General features: G+C 42.8%; 1 protein-coding gene across 1 annotated transcript in view; it reads right to left on the bottom strand.

Annotated features, from left to right (window-relative positions):
• Nucleotides 1-21,903, bottom strand: part of tnfrsf21 (tumor necrosis factor receptor superfamily, member 21) — a 47,970-nt gene that overhangs the window by 4,983 nt on the left and 21,084 nt on the right. The window contains exon 4 of the mRNA XM_071528438.1: nt 11,667-11,932. Within this exon, the coding sequence (XP_071384539.1) occupies nt 11,667-11,932 (266 nt within the window). The remainder of the gene's footprint in view (nt 1-11,666; nt 11,933-21,903) is intronic.

Here is a 21,903-nt window from a genome sequence, read left to right as displayed (position 1 = left end):
AGGAAACACAGGAGAGAGGGGAGAAAAGGATTACGGCAGAAAAGAGGGAAGAGGGGGGAAAGAGAGAAAGAAAAGCAAATGGGAAGAGACGAGGGAGAAAACAAGAAAGTAGAGGGAATGTAGGAGGAAGGGAAAGAATAGATGGAGAGAGTTGTGAAGGGGGGAGTTGAAGGAATGAATGAGGAAAAGGCAGAGTAGAAGAAGAAATAAATAGAGAGAGAGAGAGAGAAAGTGTCCAGAAAACAAAGGCTGAGTATACAGTGCTCTCTGTTGTGTGTGTGTGTGTGTGTGTGTGTGTGTGTGTGTGTGTGTGTGTGTGTGTGTGTGTGTGTGTGTTTGTGTGTGTGTGTGTGTGTGTGGGGGGGGTCGGGTGGCACAGCTCTGCCCCGACCTCTCTGCTCTGGACCACCCACCACACACACACATACACACACACACACACACACACACACACACACACACACACAATACAAACTCCACTATCACAAACAAACTTACACAAACTCTCTGTTTATCTCACATACAAAGTCAGACTTTCTGTGTTTTTTCTCCCTCTTTCACACACTCACACACACACACACACACACACACACACTCTCTCTCTCTCTCTCTCTCTCTCTCTCTCACACACACACACACACGCACACACACAGACACCATGACAGACAGCCTGGTATTTACTGCCCACAGAGCACATGGGCTCCTGTCACACACCCGTTAAACAGTAATTCAATTCAACACCATTGTTCTGCAGCACAGGAGACGGACTTTGTCTGTTGGTATCTCTCCATCTATTCAACTCTTTTCCTCTGACTCTCTCCCTCTCTATCCTTACATCTGTTTTTATTCTCTCTCCATCCCTCTCTTTCTCTGTATTTCTTTCTGTCCTTATGCAACCATTTCTCTGTCTTTTTTCTCTCAAATTTCTCAAAATGTCCTCATATTTCTTTGTTTCTCTCTCTATTTCTCCTTCCCAACATCCCTCTATTTCTTTATCTGTTTCTGTCCCTATCGTTCCATCTGTCTCTTTCCATTTCCTCCTCTATCCTTCCACCTCGTTCTGTTTTTCCTGTCAATTCACTGTTCTTTTTCTCCTTTCTGCCTCTCTATCCTTCCATCTTTCTGTCTCTTTTCCTCTTTAAACTTCCATCTCTGTTCCTTGTAGCCTCATCCTTTATCACTGTTTCTCTCTTATCCTTCCATCTTTGTCGTTCCTTCTCTATCCTTCCATCTCTTTCTGTTTTTCCATCACTTCCATCACTTTCTCCTCCTCTCCTCTATCATTCCATCTTTCCGTCTCTTTCCCTCTTTACGGTAAACGTCCACCACCATTTCTTGCTCTCCATCCCTCTTTTCTTTGTTTCTGTTTCTCCTCCTATCCTCACATCTTTCTCTTTCCCTTTTTTTCTCTTTCCTCCTCTGTCCTCCCACCACCCTCCCCTAACTCCCACTCCCCCTCCCCTACCCTCCCTCTCTCTCTCTCTCTCTCTTTGGTGTGGTAATGAACCTGTGGTTTGAACCAGTAGTGACTGGTTTAGGGATGAGATCATGAGAGCGTGTCTTGTTTTTCCCAGCGTGACTCCAGTCAGACCTAAAGGTCGCAGCAGCAGAGAGGTCATTTCATTCACCGCACAGAGGAAATCCAACCCGGCTTGAAACTACATTAGAAAAACTTGATGTCTGTCAGTGAAAATCCATTGTTTTCCATTGGATTTCTGCTCAATATAATATCAGGCCTGATGGACGGGCATCTACAGTATCTGGGTTAGAAACAAACAACAGTACTGTTCTCTCTCTCTCTCTCTCTCTCTTTCTCTCATTTTCTTTCTCTCTATTCAATAATGTCTCTGGGTCAGTAGGCCGGAGTGTGACACAACAACTTATGAGATACTTAGAAAACAAACACACTCTGTCTCGCTCACAGAGGCACGCACACTGAGGCATGTGCACAAATACGCACAAACAAACACACACACACACACACATACATGCACACACACACATGTACACACAAACAGAGGCACACCAACGTTCACCCAGGAGCAGATGTGACCGTGTCAAGATAATGTTAGGAGCAGATGTGGCAAAACAAAAACACGGAGACCCTTAAGGGAGGACAGACGACAAATTTAGCGGCCTCCAGGGACCGGAAGTCAGCGGACGCATACGACGCACGCTACGCTGGATTGGACAAGCTCAAATGATCTGATGTTCATCTCTGTGGCACAGATCCGATCTTCTCATGGCCGTCTAAATACGCGCTTCTCAACCCTTTTGGCTCACAGCGGCCCAAAAATGAAGCCCAAAATTATGATTTTTCTGTGTTCCCTTTTTAGGCTACTTGGTTAATTATAGGAGGAAATCCCAAGGCTGCAAATACAAAATTATTTCAGAAAAACTCAAAGATGTCACAAAGATGAAAAACACTAATTTTCTATATTAGCCAATAGTGTTTCCTCCAGTCTTGCCCCACATCTGTCTCTCTGTTTGGGTCCAACTTATGATTCAAGCTGAGGTTGTAGTGCTAAAAATGTTTTCTAATCATAGTAAAATCATTACTTGTAAAACATTTGGACTACACTAATTTTAGTCTTAGATGATAGTAAGGCTAAATTACAATGCTAATTTTAATTTTCTCTAGCAGTTGTGGTAATTCCGTTGCTGCGGTGGCTCACCACTGCTGAATGAATACAGAGGGAACCCTGCAATATATATTTTTTTAATTTTAACCTTTATTTATCTAGGGGAAGTCGACTGAGCATGCTCGCTCCTTTCCAGTAACATCCTGCTTCACATTCAGACAGGGTTCAGTTTGAATGTGTGGGGGTTCAGTGCCTTGCTCAAGGGCAACTCCACTGTAGCTGCTGAGGGAAAAGAGAGCTTGACTCATTCCACACTCACATTTTCCCAACCGCTCCTGGGATTTGAACTGATGATTTTCCGGTCATAAGCTCGCTTCTCTAACCTCTATAGTTTTTTCACATTCTATGAATCAGCTCATGACCCCGCACCACAAAAATCATGCTGCGAACCCCAAATTTCTCATGACCCCCAGGTTGGGAACCACCAGTCTGAAGGTGCTTTCAAATGGAGCAGTGGATTCCAGAGTTACCGTTTGCATTCAACAAGTTTGTGGTGGATGTTTGTTGGGCAAAAAAAAAGGCTAAAAAATTTTAATCAGTTCAACTTGCCCAAGCTGAATCTGCTGCCGCTTCATCTCACAGCCAATCAAATTTTAGTAGGGGTTAAAGACTTCCCACTAAAGCATTCAACATGGCGACCGCTAGCTAGCTAACTACTTAGCAAACAAATAGCAATAACATTGGCAATCTAAATAAATATCTTTGTAGGTTTCTTTCGTGGTAAAAACAATATTTACGACTGTATAATCTTTGATTTGTGTTCATAATTTTTTTTTACTGTTTTAAAGAAATAGATTTAGCAGTGGGCTATGTGTACGAGGTTTAAGCTGTATACGGTTTTGATTACGTTGCTATGACGAATTCCTCTCCCTGCGAACACGGCCTGCCTACCGCCGTGTGAAAAGCTTTCTCCCTTCACCGGAGAGGAACTGCGGACGCTTTGCTGATGTCCGCCGCTCCGTCTGAAAGCACCTTTAACCACAGGGACTCTGATTTCCCCGATCTTGGCAGCCGTGAGAAGATCGGGACTGAGCCACCGAGGACTGAGCTGTGGGGAAAAAACATTATCGTTGTTCCAGAAACTTCCCAGGCCGGTCTGAGTCAGAGGAACGAGACAAGGGGGAGAGAGAGAGAGAGAGAGAAAGAGAGAGAGAGAAAGAGAGAGAGAGAGAGAGAGAGAGAGAGGGATCAGGCTGAGATGCTGACTGCTCCTGTCAGCGCAACACAAGGGCCTGATAGGGATGAGGGCTTAGACACACACAAGGCACACACTCTGACACACACATGTACACACACACACACACACACACACACACACGTGTACACACACACACACTCGATCTAAGGCTATAGCCTAGTTGGGAGAGAGTTGGAAGGATTGCTGAGATATGAAGGGCACAGGGGACAGGCACAGACACCGGGGATATTTTTGATTAATTAGATTAAAAATGTTGGAGCAAAAAATCTCACTCAGCTGTAATTACTCCCAAAACAGATGGGCTATTAACTAAGATGCAGCTAAGATAGGAACTTGGCCCAGCAGTCCTCTGTAGCTCAGCGGGGAGAGCATGGCACACACCCTGCCACTGCTGTCGAGTCGCACCAGGGCCAAGTCTGTTAAAGGATAAGTTCGGCGATTTTGGACCTATATATAATTTGTCTCCTACATAGCTGTACTAGTTGGACCAGCAGAGAATATATTGGCTCCTGAGTCGGCTGTCGGTTGAAACAGCGAGCTCCGTTGCCTCTTGCTGCTAACAATGAGTCTAAATGGGGTTTGTCAAAATATCTCCAAAAAAAGCCAGTCTGTGAAAACGATATGGCGACCGACCAACCGACGTATTTATATTCACAGCGTGGAAAGCAACAGCACTGCACCATTTCCACTCAGTAGATAGTCTTCTACCAAACTCTACTGTTTATAATCTGACCTGACCGTACGAGAAGCTAGATCACTCTGCCAGTAACGCAATTCACTCTACAGCAGTCAAAAATTGTTCTGTGATTTCCTGATTAGTGAAGGTGTGCGTAATTGTGGAATTGTGTCATGAAATCGGAGATAATTTAAATTTATGTACTTTGCAACTTCTCTGTTTTACTCTCAACTCTCCTGTAGAGCTTACAAATGGCTTTTTTGGAAATATTTTTGACAAACCCTGTTCATCCGACAGCTGATTCTGGAGTCAATATTCTCTGTGGGTCCAAGTACTACAGGTATGGAAGAGACAAATTATATATACAGTAGGTCCAAAATCACCAAACTTATCCTTTAAAAACACTACTGTATGCTTTCATGGTACTGTAACATGCTTTGCTTAAAAGTGACCACCATGTAGCTTGTTCATCCTGATGAAAACTTATATCTCCAAAAAGTGGACTTTCTCAAGGTTAAGAAAAACAATTATTTTTTCTATTGCCTCGCATGCATTTATGACATTTTACAATGCATCTTTAATGGATTGGATCATGTGTCCACATTTACTCTGTGTGCTGCAGTACACTGGGCAGCAGGCTGTGTTGGCAAGCATCTGGACTGCAGAAGTGTCCTTGAGCAAGTCACTGAGTCCCTACCAGCTCCCTGGGGTGCTGCTCTGTAACTCACCCTCCTTTTCTGGGGGCGAACTGGAACAACTTCCCAATGTCAGTGTCAGTGGTCACAAAACTGACTAAGATAGTCTCTCTGAATCACCTTTCAGTATGAGTCACTGCAATTTCTGGGAAATTTTGTCTGTTTTCCAGAAAGCAAGGGATGCGGTTTCGTTTTTTTAATGTTATGGGTCTCATCATGAAAGGGACTGAATGGCGTCTAATGGGACCAGAGTCATAAACACTCAATTAGGGCGGAAATTGGATTCCATTGTACATCATTGTGGCTAGAAGAGAAAATGACTACTATACTGTAATCCTTATAATAAGTGTTTTTTTTTGTTTTCAGCACTTCAGCATTTAGAACACAAAGGGGTCTAAGAGAGGGAAAGAGGACGAGCGAACAAAAAGACAAATGGATAAAGGCTTCTCTCTCTCTCTCTATCCCTCCCTCTCTCTCTGTCTCTCTCCCTCCCTCTCTCTCTGTCTCTCTGTGTCTCCTGTAAATAAATCTAATCAGGGAAAACCACAGAGTCCATTTACTCAAAAAAACAAAAAAACAAAAATCATTTTTGCCCTTTTATATTGCTCACAACAAGATTTTTGTGCTTCTCACGTGGCACACCAGAGGCAAAACTTTGTTCTGTTCAATCACTGTCCCTAAATGGATTATTCTGATGACTGACTTCTGTTTTTGGCTTCAGTTTTTCAACCTGGAACATCCAGAGGTTAAAAAACAATCACAAAATCACCTCCAATTAAGCCCTGAAACACTCAAATAGTGATCTATAAATCACATGGAGGTACAGCTATCCTGAGGCACAATTACACTGAATACGAGTGAATTTGTATATCACACCATTTCAAATCTGATGCTGTGTGGGTGGGATATTTTTTCTTTTTCCCGTTTGAGTCCAGACAAATCATCTGGGTCATGGCCTGCTGACTGAAGTGGCCCCAATCTTTTCCCAGACATGTTTGCCTTTTTTTTTTTTCCAAAATGAAACCGACAGTTTAAGGGGCTTTATTTGGGACATCTGTCTGATCGGAAATCTCTTTTTGATGCTGTTAAGCTTGAAATGAGCCATCTATATGTATGGCTGGCTCATGAGCCATCTGTATGTATGCTGGCTCATATGTATTTTCCCGGGGTTGAAAACATTAAGCTTCTTTAAACTTTAAGAGGTCCAACATGAGACCGGATGGTGCTAAGAGTTGGGAATGAGGCGGGTTGAAATTTGCACAAATCGTTCCGCCAGAGGCTGTCTGGCATAGATCTAGAAGAAAACAACAGTCTGCAGTCAAACAACAAGATTGGGACTCACCGCATTTCCAGATTTTTCTATTTTTCATTCTTTTATCAGAATAAAACACGCATAATACAGACATTTCAGCAATCAGGCCTTCCTCAATGTGCATAAATAATACTAATACTATAATACTAAAGAACATCTTAATAGATTGGGTGGTTGTACAGTGGGGAAACATAGCATTTAATTTTTTTAGTTTTTTTTTTAGCTTTATTATAAGCCCTGTGACGGACTGGCGACCTGTCCAGGGTGCTTCCCAATGCATGCTGGGACAGGCTCCAGCCCCTCTGTGACCCTGACATACTCTAAGTAGGTATGGAAAGTGAATGAACGAATCAATGCGCTTCATTATAGTGTTTTCCTGTGTAGTTCATTGTGTCTCAAGTGTGTGTTGCTGCTGGGACAACTGGATTTTCCCCTGGGACAAATAGAGTATCTATGCATCTATACAGGGAAGATTGAACACGCATGCTCTTCTGCAACAACGGCCTGCTTCCCAACTCACATAGTCAGATAGATTCATACCCAGGAGCTGCCCAGTGACAAAAAAACACAATCTTCTGCTGTTGTAGGTAAAGTGCCTTGTGCAGGGTCACCTAGAGGGTAGCTATTGAGAGGAAAGAGTGTTTCTCGTCCACTGTTCCCATACGGATTTGTCCAATTGCTCCACAATTTGAACCCGTAATCTTCCGGTCAATCTTCCCCCTACTTTGACCTCTGGGCTACACTCAGAAGAGACAGGCAGGGCATCTTGAAATGGATTTAAGACCAAGGCAACCACAAAAAGGAAGAAACAAAAAGCTGGCAAAGACGGAAGGTCAGCAACAAGAAAAAGTGAAAGTAAAAATGTGTGTTGAAATTACAATGGTTGGGGAATTTTGTTCTAAAACAGAGCTTGGGCCAGAAAGTGAATTTGAAAGCCAGAAATCTCCTCAGCACCTGGCCAAGTAAATGTTGAGTGACTGGTATTGATCAACAACCCTATTGATTCCCCACAGACATATTATGGTTATTTTGTGCTATGGGACAATAAAATCTAACTTATTTAAGAGTTTTTCAGACTTTTTTTAGGACTCGCAGATATCCTGGACAGGGCTCTGAGCTGAAATCACCCTCTCTTCCTCTCTCTCCCTCTATCAGTCTTTCCTTCCCTCTCCAGCTCCATCACTCCCTCCCTCCCTCCCTCCCTCCCTCCCTCACTCCCTCCAGCTCCATCTGGTGCAATCTCTGATATGATCTGTTCATTAGCCACACAGAGGAGAGTTATCTAAATAAAACAGCATGGCTGCTCATTAATCACATATTTGTACATATCGACGCCAGAGCCGAAAAGACGCAGGCGGGCGCAGCAATCTCTCTATTAAAAACCCATTTTATGAATGGATTCAAAAATGTTTTAAAGGCCCAATCAACAGTTTTTTTGACCATGCTGTATACAGGTTGACTATATTTCCATAAACTGTGTTACTTGTAGGTGCAAAAAAAAAGATTCAGAACACATTTTGAGGCTTTCAAAGAGCGAAATAAAACTCACATGGAGAGTATTTCCCTCTGTGATATTAACTCTAGGGATAAAGTGGGTTGGACTAAGGCCTCCAATCCCATGTTTTGGCTTTCGGTGGTGGCGGGTGGGTCGAACATTTTGTTTACATCTGGATAGGGCTTTAATCCTGTCATAATGATGATTGCGCTTATTCAAGATTACATCCCTACTCTGGCTGTCTGCTCGCTAACTCACTGTGAATTTTAGATTTTTTTAAAAAGACTATTTTATCACATCGCACACAGTGGAGAGGGAATGACATGTTATGAGAGAGCTGTGATGGAGCAGAACCCCCACGCCGCCGCGAACATGCGTCACTCCGCTGCATGCAGCTTCTTCTGTCTGGTTTCATGTCTCCCGCAGCAGCGCAGATAAAAATAGTCGCGTTCATCAGACAGCTGACGCTCAATTGTTCTGAGGGGAACGCCATCGATACTGGGAATGTTGTTTTTTTTTTTTTTTTCTTACTGTGTGTTCGATAGTCAAAGTCGTATATTGCTGTTATGTAACTGATACGTGGACATGATTCCCCTAAGTGAGTCACACTGACCCGGCCCGAAGTGAGTGAGGATTCACATCGACCGACCCTGGATATCGACTGACCCGCGCAAATGGCCATATATGTCTCGCACACATCTTTGTCTCTCTCTCTATCCCTCTCTCTTTCTCTATCCCTCTGTTTCTCTGACTGTCTATCTCTGTTCTATAGTCATGTTCAGACAGCAGGCAAATCTAGTTTTTAAAGTCTGATCTTTAAGACTGACCGTCCACATTGAAATGTATAAGATCGGATTTGTGTGTTACATTGCTTACGTGCTTATTCTAACTGTTTTTATGATGGAGTTTTCTAGTTCATCACACAAGACAAATACATTGTCTTATATAGTTTTATTTCTATACGTGCCTTCAACTTTATCCTATACTAACCCTAAGCCCCCACACTGAGAGGAGGCATGAAACCCCTTAATTTTTTTCCAGGAACTGATATTCCCTTGCTGGTTCTCCATGTGTGTCGTCCCTCTGCTCTTCTTGTTGAAAAGTACGATGTGAAATACACTTTGAGTGGGAAGTGATGGAAAAAAAACCCCCCACTTGTAATCTGATCTGAGTGGTCAGACTGAGATTCATTTTCAGAGGTGCGATTTGAATCTACGAATACAGCTTGAAAAGACTGGATTCAATGTGAAAAAAGAATCCAACTCGTACCAGATATGCAATAAAATCAAATTTGAGTTGCCTATCTGAATATCGCTTATGTCTCTCTCCTTTGCTCTCTCTTCCTCTGTCATCTTTCTATCATCTTCCTCTCTCTCTCGCTCTCTCTCTCTCTCATACACACACACACACACATGCAAACACACACACAGACCTTTCCCACTATAGAGTTCAGGTTCATCCTCAAGTCACTGGAAAAACACTCGATTACAGCACTGCTCCCATTTCCTCCATTCCCTCTCCAGCACATTGTGTTCTCCATAAGTTCACCACGTTTCCCTCACTGAACAATTTATTATCTGCTTATCTCATCCGCTATCGATCCAGAGAGAAAGAGAGAAAAATGACCAACAGAGATCATGCGCCCGATTATTAAGTGGCGGTGACAGGCGAAATTACAGCAGGCGATACCCATCTCAGACATTTGGCATATCTTTAAAACCAGAACAAGACTTTAACTGTACTGCGCTAACCTTGGGAGAGGACTAACGTGATACGAATCTGGAGAAAGTTATGAGAGAGGGAGGAACAGAGAGATGGAGCGATGGAGGAAAATGGATGGCGATGAATGATCCACTGTGCCATCAGGCTTCTTGTTCCTCTGTCCCCAGTGTGTGTGTGTGTGTGTGTGTGTGTGTGTGTGTGTGTTCTAAAGAGATTACAGTGTGAGGTTGATAGCAGGCTGGTCACGCGGGGCCCATGGGGGAGGTTGCTCTTGCTCTTGTGACTTGTTTATTAACTAACGTTTGCCATCCTGACACATGCATTCATTCGTTCACGTGAATGTATGTGTGCAGGTTTAAGAGAAAAAAAAAGAAGAGAGAGAGAGAATCATATCTGTGTTTGTGAACCTACACTGGACGATAAAAATAGCCGTGCCATATAGACGCAACACAGTATTTATAGAGAAGCTGAGACAAACTAAGGCACAAGTAATATTTCACTTTGGCAGGGCGTCTTCTTTGTTTAGTGCACATATTGTATCTCTTAACAGTTTGTTTGGAAACCTAGCCTAAAAATAATACTTCTCATACATGGGAGAACAAGAACAGGCAGATCGAGGTCATACTATCTCATTCTGCATCGTTTTTTCCTGACAAAAAAGTCACGTGAAATTTCCCGGTTCACATGTGAAAATGCCATTTTCACCTGAGAATCGTCTCTTTTCACACGTGAAATAAAATTTTGACATATCCATCAAATATTGTCACATGTAATGGCAGTGAAACAAAGTGTTCACATGTGGACAAAACGCTTATTACCTACGAAATGAAATTTTCAGCTTTGTAGGGGAAACAGTCACATGTGATGTCAGAACACAACGTGGAAAAAAAAACGATCATATGTGAAATTTGCTTTTTCACATGCAAAGATCTGTGTATTGTCTCTGTTCACAGGTGAGCTGGAACTTTAACATGTGAAATAACATGTGTCACATCATGTAATCAGGTAAAAAAAACGTGCATCACACAAATGTTCCATAAGTAATTTAGCAATTATCTGTTTGCAATTATCAATATTGACAACTAGGGGGGAAAAAGCCTGGATGTTATGACAGCAGATCCCCGATGCAGTCGATGTGGGTGGTTGTCTGTCTCATGAACGTCTATGCCGTGCTTCAATGTGAAATCGCTCTCCCACAGTGAACTATCGCTTTAATGGTAGGAATGCAGCTGAACCACAGGGACTTGCTTCGGAGGAACACACCAGAAACCTTTTCTTAGAGATTAGATTTCAGTGGGAGCGAGAGAGAGAGAGAGAGAGAGAGAGGGAAAGATCAGGCTGTACTACAGTATGTGCCAGTGGTGTTGACAGAGCTGCAGACGGAAAAGACAGTAAAGGTCACTGATATTTTTCCTGGTACAGCACAGCCACCTCTGAATAAACCTGACGCTGATTCAGACCAGGGGGAAAATAGCAGTCGAATGAATTTTGAATACTCCCAAAAAACACGTTCATTTTTGAGGCTACACAGGCTGCACTTCCCTGTTGATCTTCTTTAAAACTGGTGCTGAACATACAGATAAACAATATTAAAGGCAAAAAGTATATTAATTTCCTGTGCTTCTATTATTCCACACCTAATAACAATGTGTCGCCCCCTAATATAGGCTTGAATTTGATATGATCTGTTGTTATTAGGTGTGGAATAATAAAAGCATGGGAGCATTAATATACTGTGTGTGGGGACTTTTTTGCCTTTCATAGTGTAAGAAAACCAGTCATGTCCAGTCAAGAAAATCTGTAGCATAAGTCAATCCCAGTCAATCCAATCCATCCATCCAGCCATCCACCACCACTCTCTCTCTGCCCCTCCATCTGTCCATCCTTCCTTCCATCCATCCATCCATTTTTTCCATCCCATCCTACCTGTGGATTGTCCTCCATGACGTAGCGGATCTTCTCCACCACGTCGATGCGGCGCTGGCGGTGCAGGGCGTTGATCAGCTTGGCCAGGTTGGCGTCGCTGTCCCGGATGGTCCAGTGCTGCAGCGCGGCGTACGCCCGCTCGTGGTCCGACGAGTAGCCGTTGGAGAAGGCGGCCACCTCGCGCTCGGTGGCGTTGGCCAGCGACTGGTAAATGTCGATCCACTGGCTGCCCACCTGGGCCGACACCAGCTTCAGGATGTCCACTCCTGGAGAGAGAGAGAGAGAGAGAGAGAGAGAGAGAGAGAGAGAGTTCAAATCAGCCAGCCAACAGAAAAAACCTGGGTGGAGAAAAACAGGCGCTCTACCACTTATCTATCATCACTTAAGTATCATCAAACAGTCCTTGAGGAAGACTCTTAATCCCCAAACTTTTCCTGGATAAATAAAGGATTAACGGAATACACCAATTTGTCCGTTCGTCAATTTACCCGATAAGTGATGACACCAAACATAGGGAATCATCCATGTGTACATCGTTGGCTCTGGTGCTCCATGCTAACACTTTAGCACACTCTCACTGTTAAGTGATAGTAGGCGACTAGCGTTATCCCAATAGTGGGAAAATGAGAAATTGTAAATGATATGTAATTTTAAATGATATGCCAGTTTTGTGTATGCGATTGGTAAAATTTACATAAAAAATTATACAAAAATAAGATTTTTTTTTTACTACCAGAACCTACTGTCCCTGTTTACATAGGAAGTGAAGGTGGTGGGCAATGGGAGAAATCACTGCACAGCGGATGAATACCTGGTTGATAGAAAGAGAAAGTAAGCGGAGGTCAGGAGTGCAAGGACCACTGTACTTCGAACTATATAGGACAGACATACTTTTCCCTTCCAGTTATACTAGAAGAACATTAGATTCAGATGATTACTGGATTTCTCCTTAACTGAAGAATGTAGGCCAGTAATGGTGAGCTGTTCTAATTTAAAACAAGATGCAGCACCAAACAAATTGCCTCATTTATAACTAATGGAGCCCTCATGCTATGCTCTGCACAATAAACTATTGTTCTCTTTCTATAAATTACCCCGCACGTGTGTGTTTGTGTGTGTGTGTGTGTGTGTGTCTGTGTTGTATGAGTATGTCTGAAAATGATGTATGCCTATAGTTTCCGCTTGTGCAACTGTCACGGTACATTGGTTAGTAATATATGCCAGTTTCTCTCTCTCTCTACTATGATACAGCAGTGATCTCTCCCCAAAATAAAGTCTGTCCTGAAGCAGTACAATATGTTTTGTAAGTTGGTGTAAATTGTTGTAAATTGTTGTAAATTGTTGTAAATTGCAACCATGAGCGGGAAGAAACATTAAGCCTCCAGTCACACTTTTTACTTCCCGGACCTATTTTTTCTCTCTAGTTTTTTCTAGCTGTAATATATCGACCGAGACTCTTATACTGACCCACTTTGACGGTGGAATTTGTAGGCTTGTCGGTCTTTTCTGAAGGTCCAATCAGGAAGTTTTGGGATCTTTTGGACCTTCAGTGATTTCAACAGCAGAACTCTTTCAGACTGACCGCTCTGGCATGTCCCTTGTGAGACATTACCTTTTTAACCATCAGGTTGGCTAACTGAGTCATAACGCCAGTGGAACCTCAGGAGCTCAAGGAATCCACCCAGTGAAACAGATCCATCTCTTAACCTCCAGCTCAGCACACACACACACACACACACACACACACACACACACACACACACACACACACACACACACACACACACACAGTCCTGTCCAAGCCAGGCAATGAGCATGATGCAAGAGGCAACTTGGCATGCCTGGAGCCAGACTGGACCTGTCTGGACCAGGGTGATCTGTTATTTTAGTATGTGAAGACAGGCTCCGGCTACATGGTTGAAAGTCCCTTGGGGGGTAAATACACAGAGTCGTGTCTGTAAAATATAGACAGCTGTGAGGCTGCTGCTCTCCTGACAGGAGAACGATCTGTTTCTCAAGAGCTTTTTTGCTTATATCAAACAAGTCAAGTTTGATCTTGTTCCAATCGATCACAGAGGAGAATTGTAATATAGCTGAGGAGCTCTGAGTGTGTGTATGTGTGTGTGTGTGTGTGAGCACTCATATCTGGAGGCAAACCTCACTATGATAGCTTTGTTTTTCATGAAATCTTAAAGCAATAATCCGCCCAAAAACAGAATTCACATATGCTATTCCAGCTCAATATTTGTGAAAATGAACAACTGTTTGAACAAAGAGAACCCAGTGCTTCAGTCCAGTGGTCTTACGATTCTTGGTCTTGGTTCATTTTGTTATGCTCGGCTTTCAAAGCATGAGGAACTGTTGGCTGTCAGATGTCAACAGCCATCTCTTTATACCCATAAAACCATATGGGACAACAGTCGAACAACAAACAACATACCCATAAAGCCGTATGTTTGCATTTTGAGGTCGTTTTATGTAGTTGGTTTGGTTACGTTGGGTTACTCCTAACAAACCGCAGCATAGTTCACTTGGAAGAGGACCAACATCTGAATTTTCATTCATCTCGGTGCGGTTGTTCGGTGCCACCCGAGTCCAAGTCCGAGTCTGAGTTTTCACCTGCCAAAACAAACTGAACCAAAGGAGTAAACACTCCAGAGTTTGAATAGTCCCGTCTAAACATGCTTGATGTGGATGTGCCAGTGTACCAATCAGTGTTAGTGGGGCAGCTCCATGGTTTAATCTCTTGATAAAACCATTCTTTTGTTTCTAGCTTTCGGGGTCAGTTGCTCATGCTCACATATTACAATTGAAATGTCCAATATCATTGTTAAGAACAACATGAATTCTGTTCTGGGTGCATATTCCTTTTGACCTACAGACATCAGCTGCAGAGTACTGTGCTGTGTCACAGAGACTCAGTGACTTGTTAGGACGCATTCACACTATTCTGCACTTTTTTCACAAGGTGGAGGCAAAGTGAAGTGGCCATTTTGGAAAGGCAAAGCACCTGGCAGCTTTGTAATGTTGGGAACAGCTCTACTTTTCAGAGGAGCGCACATGATGTGGACTGCTTTTTTGATAGCCAACTAATCACAATGACTAATCACAGCTATGCAGGCAGCTGACAGTCCATCACAACAGCAACCAGAATGAAAATGGAGACCGTAGCAGTGTAACAGTTGGTCGTAGTTGTTGCTCTAATGGGAGCGCATTAGCTGTTATAGAAGTTCATCATAAGTGTTTTAGCGTTGTATTTAAATACCCTACCGTTTACTGATAGAGGCAGCTAATGCAGCTAGTTGCTATGGAAACAAATCCATGTTGCGCGACCTGCTTTTTCAAGTTATCAGCAGTAAATGCAGTTGAGGCAGCGCTTTTTCAATAAAAAAAAGTGGAATAGCGTGAGATTTATCAATCTCAAAAGGCCTCTTGTGCTAAACTGTGGTTCACGATCTCTTGTGACACACAAAAATTTCCACTTAGCATTTCTCTCTCGGTCTCTCACTAGCAGCGCTCCCCCTCTGACGCACTGCTGCTTGTTGAGATATTCTCTGCTCCACTTCTGCACTGATGGTTATGCGATTTGACAATGACTCGGCTGGAAATATAAACGCTGACTCATCTGTTTGTCAAGTAAGAATAGCTCTGTTGTTGAGCCTGACACAAAAAAAACAGGAGATGCTGATATTGTGTGTGCTCCCTCCATCAAATAATTCCCGTCATGATGTCTGTGTGTGCTGTGCAGGCGTGTCTTGTGTGTGCGTCGTGTGTGCTTTTATTTGTTTGTGTGTGTTTTCATGTGTGTATGCGTGTAGGTGTGTGAATGTGTGGTTGTGTGCATGTGTGTGTGCTAATACAGAATGTTATCAGACGGATGCGTTATGCCACACCCGCCCTTGAGCCACACACTCACACTTGGAATGGAAAGCTTCACTGACAGTCTTTTGTTTCTTACTGATTTCCCCCATTGTTGTTGCTATGCCAAATTCAGGAAAACATGATTTATGTTTACACATAGGGTCACACACAGACCCAGACTGGTTGGTTGTTTGGTGTGTGTTTTGATTATTTCCCCATTCCCATACTGTGTTGGGTTTCTCTGCCTCGGCGATGTATGTAACATTTGTGTCTGATAGTCTTATCTGGATTGTTCTTTGTTTAGTTTCTTTTGCGTGTTTTTTTTTTTTTGTCCCCTTTTCCCTTTACCCCTCGAGAGGACCTTTTGTCCTCTTGCTAGGCCGTCTTTGTAAATAATTGTACCTGCCTGGTTAAATAAAGGTTAAATAAAATAAAATAAAATAAAATACTTTCTCTGGGTGGCTGCTCAGTGGCCAACAGGAAGAGACTGTGGTTTTTACTCGACAGCTCCCAGACGTGAAAGTGTGTAACTTTGTGAATGTGGAGTAAGGCGATGCTGAACGATCATGTGTGTTCAGCAAACCTTGGCTGGATAAATAAAGGTTAAGAAAAAGGCAGGTATGTGTAATCCACCCGAAAGAACATGATCAGACGCAAAAAAACTTCCATCCTAAAACACAATTCCTGGCTTGTAGCTCTGGGAGAGATATTCATGGTCACCAGCACTGACTGATGTCCAAGATCATGAATGGGAATTCATTTTTACGGTGGATATTCCCTACAACTGCTTTGCCAAAATGGCAGAGCAGGTGCAAGGAGGAATTCCCCCCTGTGGAAACTCATGTGACCCGAACGTTATGTCCTGCAGGTGTGAGACTGTGTGTGTCAACGATTCACAAGCTACTGAAATAAAACAGCTCACCTCATCAGTACAGAAACCTGCAGAAGGTTCAGCTGTGGTTCAAGTCGGGCTTTCATAGTGGAAACAAAAGCGATGCATTTACGCTTAGAAAAGGTTATTTTCAAGAAACCCATGTGTCAGACAAGGTATTACTTTTTAATCCAATGTGTGATGAAAAAAACATATTGTATTGTCATATATAACTATAAATAAACTAATAAAATAGTAAACTTTAAGTTTACTAGTTACTTACTTAAGTTTAAGTAACTTTAAGTGTCATGATTTCCACTTCTGATTTCTTTCAGCTAAGATCTTTTTGTTTGCTTATGTTGAATTTTAAAATTTGATTAAATTTCCCACCAGATTTTGATCACATTTTCTCATCTTTTTGATTGACTTCCAATGCTACACTCCCATCACATTGGCAGAGCATCAAATGAGAATTAATTCCTCTACTTTTGATAAGCATCAGGTTGATCCCTGATTAATGTCCTGTATGGACGCCCAAACATGCTAAGTGCATAAAACCAGGGTGATTCAGAGAGATTGGAGCAGAGAGATTAACTGGATGTAAGCCAGTGGTAGCAATTCATGGCTTGTGACACGCACAATACACACACACACACTCACGTGTACACATATCTTCACACATACAGACATGCAAGCACACACACACACACACCAACAGGCAGGTATAAATATACATGTGAGGCCTGCACACATGCATCCACAAATGCCCTGACATGCCACACACACAACACGCACACACACACAGAAGCACACGCATGGGCATGTTAGACATGCAGTACGCACACACACACACACACACACACACACACACACACACATATCTTTATATCTATATATATCTATCATATATGTATATCTTTGTGAGGACCGTCCATTGACTACATTCATTCTCTTTCTCCTTTGTACCTGCAGCAATTGCATTGCTAAACAAATTGGGCATCTAATACTCAAGCACTTTATTCATTGTATGTGTTAGGAATTGTGTGTGTATTGTTCTGTATTGTGTTTTAACTCCAGAGTTTATTACCTGACTGCTAATTTACCTTCAGGCACAATTAAGTTTACCTTGAAAGTACATTCTCTGATCTGTAATTCTAATTTTATGTCTAAACCCAAAGTCCTAACCCTAAACTAACCTCAACCTTAACCCTTCGCCTAACCTAAACCTAATCTTAATTATAATTTTAACCCTAAACCCAAAGTCCTAACCCTAAACTAACCCCTTGAAGAAGTGAGGACCAACCAAAATGACCTAATTTTTTGAAAATGTCCTGACTGCAAAGGTCTAAAACTCAAACTAGTTCTCACAGGGATAAAAGAGAGATATAAGAACACACACACACACCCAGCCCCCCCCCCCCCGGATTTAGGCTTTCTGCATCGTACTGCTGGCTAAGCTTAATACACTATATGCGTGGATCCCGTAGAGACCCAGAAGACCTCGCGTGCCGGCTTCCCGTCGGCTCTCCTCCACCTCACTCATCGTAACGCACTGAGACAGACGGAAAGCCGCAGAGAAATCCCGCTACACCGCCCGCATCACTGGGCCGCTGCTGCAATGACCTACATAAGTCTCGTGACGGTCCAGTATATCAGCCTGCGGATGTGTTTATGTGTCTGGATGAGGCTGTGGGAGGTGGGCGGGGTAGGAGTGTTTATGCGTGTGTGTGTGTGTGTATTTGTGCGCGCATATAATGTGTGTGTACGCTAACCTCTGCCTGCATGAATAGTAGGCTTTGTGAGCGCTCCAAACCGTAAGAAATCCTGAATGTCAAACTATAGCTGGATGTAAGCTAAACACAGTTAGCTGCTGGTAAATCCCACATGAATCCAAACAGACATGTTTTGTCAAACCGCTGTATGAAATAAGATACGGCTGCCCGGAGGGGACAAATTGTGAGGTATTTTGGAAGTGCGGCGCTCCTAAAAAGCATGCGTCATTTTCTACATCTGTTAATTACAGCACATATTGTTTTCCATTAACATTTGTCATGTTGAAAAGTAATGCAAATGTGTTCTGTCCCAACCTAGATGTGTTGAAAATGACTCATCCTTTTTGACGGTGCAGGCGATAATGATTCAATAACAATTGCTTTGTCACAACATCTTCCTTCCAGCCCGGTCCAAACTAGAACAGCCTGAGAGCTCCTGCGTTCTCCCTGTATTTCTTTTTTAGCTCGTGGCGCTAAACAGATGCTCGGGGGGGGGAAGTGAAACGCTGGTCTTGACTGCTGCTGTGGCAAAGTGACTACTGAAAACCTGGTTGGACTACTTGGAAGCACGCTGCTCTTCTGCTAAAAGTTTGATATTTACAATTTCTGGTCCTCTGAGCTCCGAGTGCTAAAAACATGCGAAGCCGGGAAATGTTCAGCGGCGCGTCCCTTCTACTGAAAACGACAAGAAAAGGAAGCCGGCGCTGAAGACAGAGTCAGTGGGTATGCATCATTTTTCCACAAGTGACACATATCAACGACGCTGTGGACTGAGACAAGACAGCTTACAGTTGACAGCCTTTTTTAAGGCTTTCAGTTTGAGGATAAAACATTTGGAGTTATATAGATTTTACGTGAAAGCCCTGACACGCAGTTGACAACCTGGAGACCGTAGTGTGAACACACGAGACAGTACAGTGCGTATTTCAGTCGGATCGTGTTCATTCATAAGCTGACAGTCTTGTGTGATCGGGCCTTTAACCTGCTGCAACATGCAATGCTCCCTTCTTTGATGGTTCAACTGATTTAGGTTTAGATCTACAGCATGCAGGCCTTTGCCAAACCAGATCCTATCAGAGAAAATATACGCAATGTCTCTCCCTCTGATCTGTCACACATCCATCATCTATTAGTTCAGTTTTCCATCTATCCAATCACCCACCTATCCATTTATCAATCATCCACCTATTCAAAAGTCCACCCACCCTTCTCCATCCAACCATAACTGAGGATTCTCCTACATATCACTCCATCCATCCATTGGTTACCTTGGTGTTTTGGTAATTGTCTCTGTAACTGACTCAAACCTGCGATGAGGACAGTGGCACAGTGCTCTAAACCAGTGGTTCTCAACGTGGGCTCTGGGGACCACCAGGGGTCCTTGAGGGGGTTCCAGTGGGTCCCCAGCAAATTGATGAATTGTTAAACTTCAGCACAAGTGAACACAATTAGAGAATGTAGAAGAATGACTGTTCTGATCATAGTTTCACTGTTATCTCTCTACCTACAATACAGACAGTCATGGAATTCTGGACAAAATCATATCTAACAATAAAAATATTCTTGGATTTGGGTCCAAGAGACAAAATCTCATCAAATGGGGGTCTGTGGCTCTAATGTGGACTAAATTAGGGGTCCTTGATATGAAAAAGGTTGAGAATCACTGTTCTAAACCACAGCTGATAATGACAAATGATCTGACCATAGTTTCAGTGGGGAGCAACAGAGAGGAAGCGAACCGGCCCCAATTGTTCTGAACAGAAAAGATGTTGTTGGACTAAGAGCCAAACAGCCCACACAGATTTCCTGTGTCTGTATCTCAGTCTCTCAGTCTCTCTGTACACATTCAACAATGGAGGATGGTGGGCAGACTGAATGTTGTATAAACCAGTTCTCCTCCCAAAGTTTTATCACAGTCACCGGCTATTTCTCCTCCCAGTTATATCACCATCACCTCCCCATTCCATTAAAAAAGCTATATTAGATACAGTCACCAGTTTGAAAATTTTTAGAAAGAAAGTAAAGGAAAAACACTCTCTTCTCTCTCAACAGCTACTGTTGATGTGGGAGGCACGACAGCTCCCAGGTATGAATGTGTGTAACTGTATAATGTGAAGCTGGGCGTTGCTGAAGAAGAGCAGTACATTTTCCCCAGTATAAATAATATCCTGTTTAAATGAATCACACTGCGTATTTGTCTCACTTTCATTCCAGACTGAAATTTTACGCATCTCAAATGAGAGAAATATGCACTTGCATGTGTGTAGGGCCCACCAGGATAGATGAGCCCACCAGGCGCTGTATACCTCCAACAAGTCAACAACCCCACACACACACACCCACTCACTCAGTTCTTCACAATCAAACCCAGGCTCGGCTCTGTGCGGGCCACCCCGGCCCACCCTGACACTGCAGAGAGCAGTATATCCTTATGGGTGGCTCCCCGCCGCGCTCGTATGTGGAACTTGGCGTTGTTAACGGTGGGCGATTTGTGCGTGTTTACAACAAGGGGGGATGGAGGGCAGGTAGGATGTTGTTTTCTTTCACATTTTCCCGTCCAATCTACATCTTACATAGGAAATATATGTTGGATAATTTGTGTTAGCCGGGACGTCCTGATGGCTCAACAAGCTAAGAAGTATTGCAGATGCTTGCTCAAGCTCATCTTGTTGCGTTACATATCTTCTTTCCCTTTTTCTACATTCTGTGCGATCCAAAAAAACCCAGAATCCCAATGAAAACAATCTTTGAAAAAATATTTGTTCCTGATGTTTGTCCCATATCATTCTGCTCAATAGTTGATTGTTGATCAGTTAGATCTAGTTAGGTTCATTCTCTGTAAAGTCCTTTGAGACATGCATGTGATGTGATAAAGGGCTACTGTATATAAATAAACAAACCTGATTTTGAACTTGATCTAACTTACTTTCTCTTCATTTTAATTCACTTTTAGAACGACTGAGAATAAGTGCAACAGTAGAATAAGTTATATTCATGTATCACCATCAATGCAAATTGCAAACAGCCACATAATAAAGAGGGTAAAGGACAAAATGACAGGGAAAACATATTATTGTGTCACCCATAATATTAATGTGCAAAGGACAAGAATTTAGAGCAACGGTGGGGAGAGCAAGAGGAAGATCAGCTTGGCCTACTAGTCTTTATTATATTATAGTTTATATTATTATTAATTCTATAAACTGTCCCCGTTTAAGGAAAGCGTTCAATCACATTAGCCTAGTTTCCAGAAACACAAAGGGCAAACTGAGGCTTACTCGTTATTTATGCCACTGGGGTTTCTTCAAAACAACATTTTTCGTGATTCCCCTTTATTGCCGGCGCACATACAGTTTGACAGCTGCACCGTAGTTTCAGATAAACAAAGACGTTTTTCAGATCCTGCGCAATAAAAACATTTCAAGCTGGCGAGCGGCCCTGGAAAGCCCCATTCAGCCCCATTCAGCCCCGCTGTGGAGAAGTAGCGATTTTGATTACTTCCTGGCCTGCTATGAGCGAAAGCCAAGTATGTGTGTGATCTTTTCTTTGACGTTTCCCTTTCTTTTTTCCCTTTATTGCCCAAGTGGTTTAACTGCTCTAGTAAAGGGGCATTACAACCTTCAAGGAGAGCCAGCCATGCACCTTGGAAGGATTAAGAAGCTGTTTTGTTTTATGTTCGAGAGAGTAAATAGCGGTGTAAAATGGCTATTTGGGTTGCCTGTGCATACATACG

The sequence above is a fragment of the Centroberyx affinis genome, unplaced genomic scaffold, assembly GCF_046629955.1.
Source record: "Centroberyx affinis isolate AG114_WGS23_722 - 3 ecotype Tasmania unplaced genomic scaffold, CSIRO-AGI_Caff_v1 ptg001676l_1, whole genome shotgun sequence".
Taxonomy (NCBI): Eukaryota; Metazoa; Chordata; class Actinopteri; order Beryciformes; family Berycidae; genus Centroberyx; species Centroberyx affinis.
This window is presented reverse-complemented; position numbering and strand designations above follow the sequence as displayed.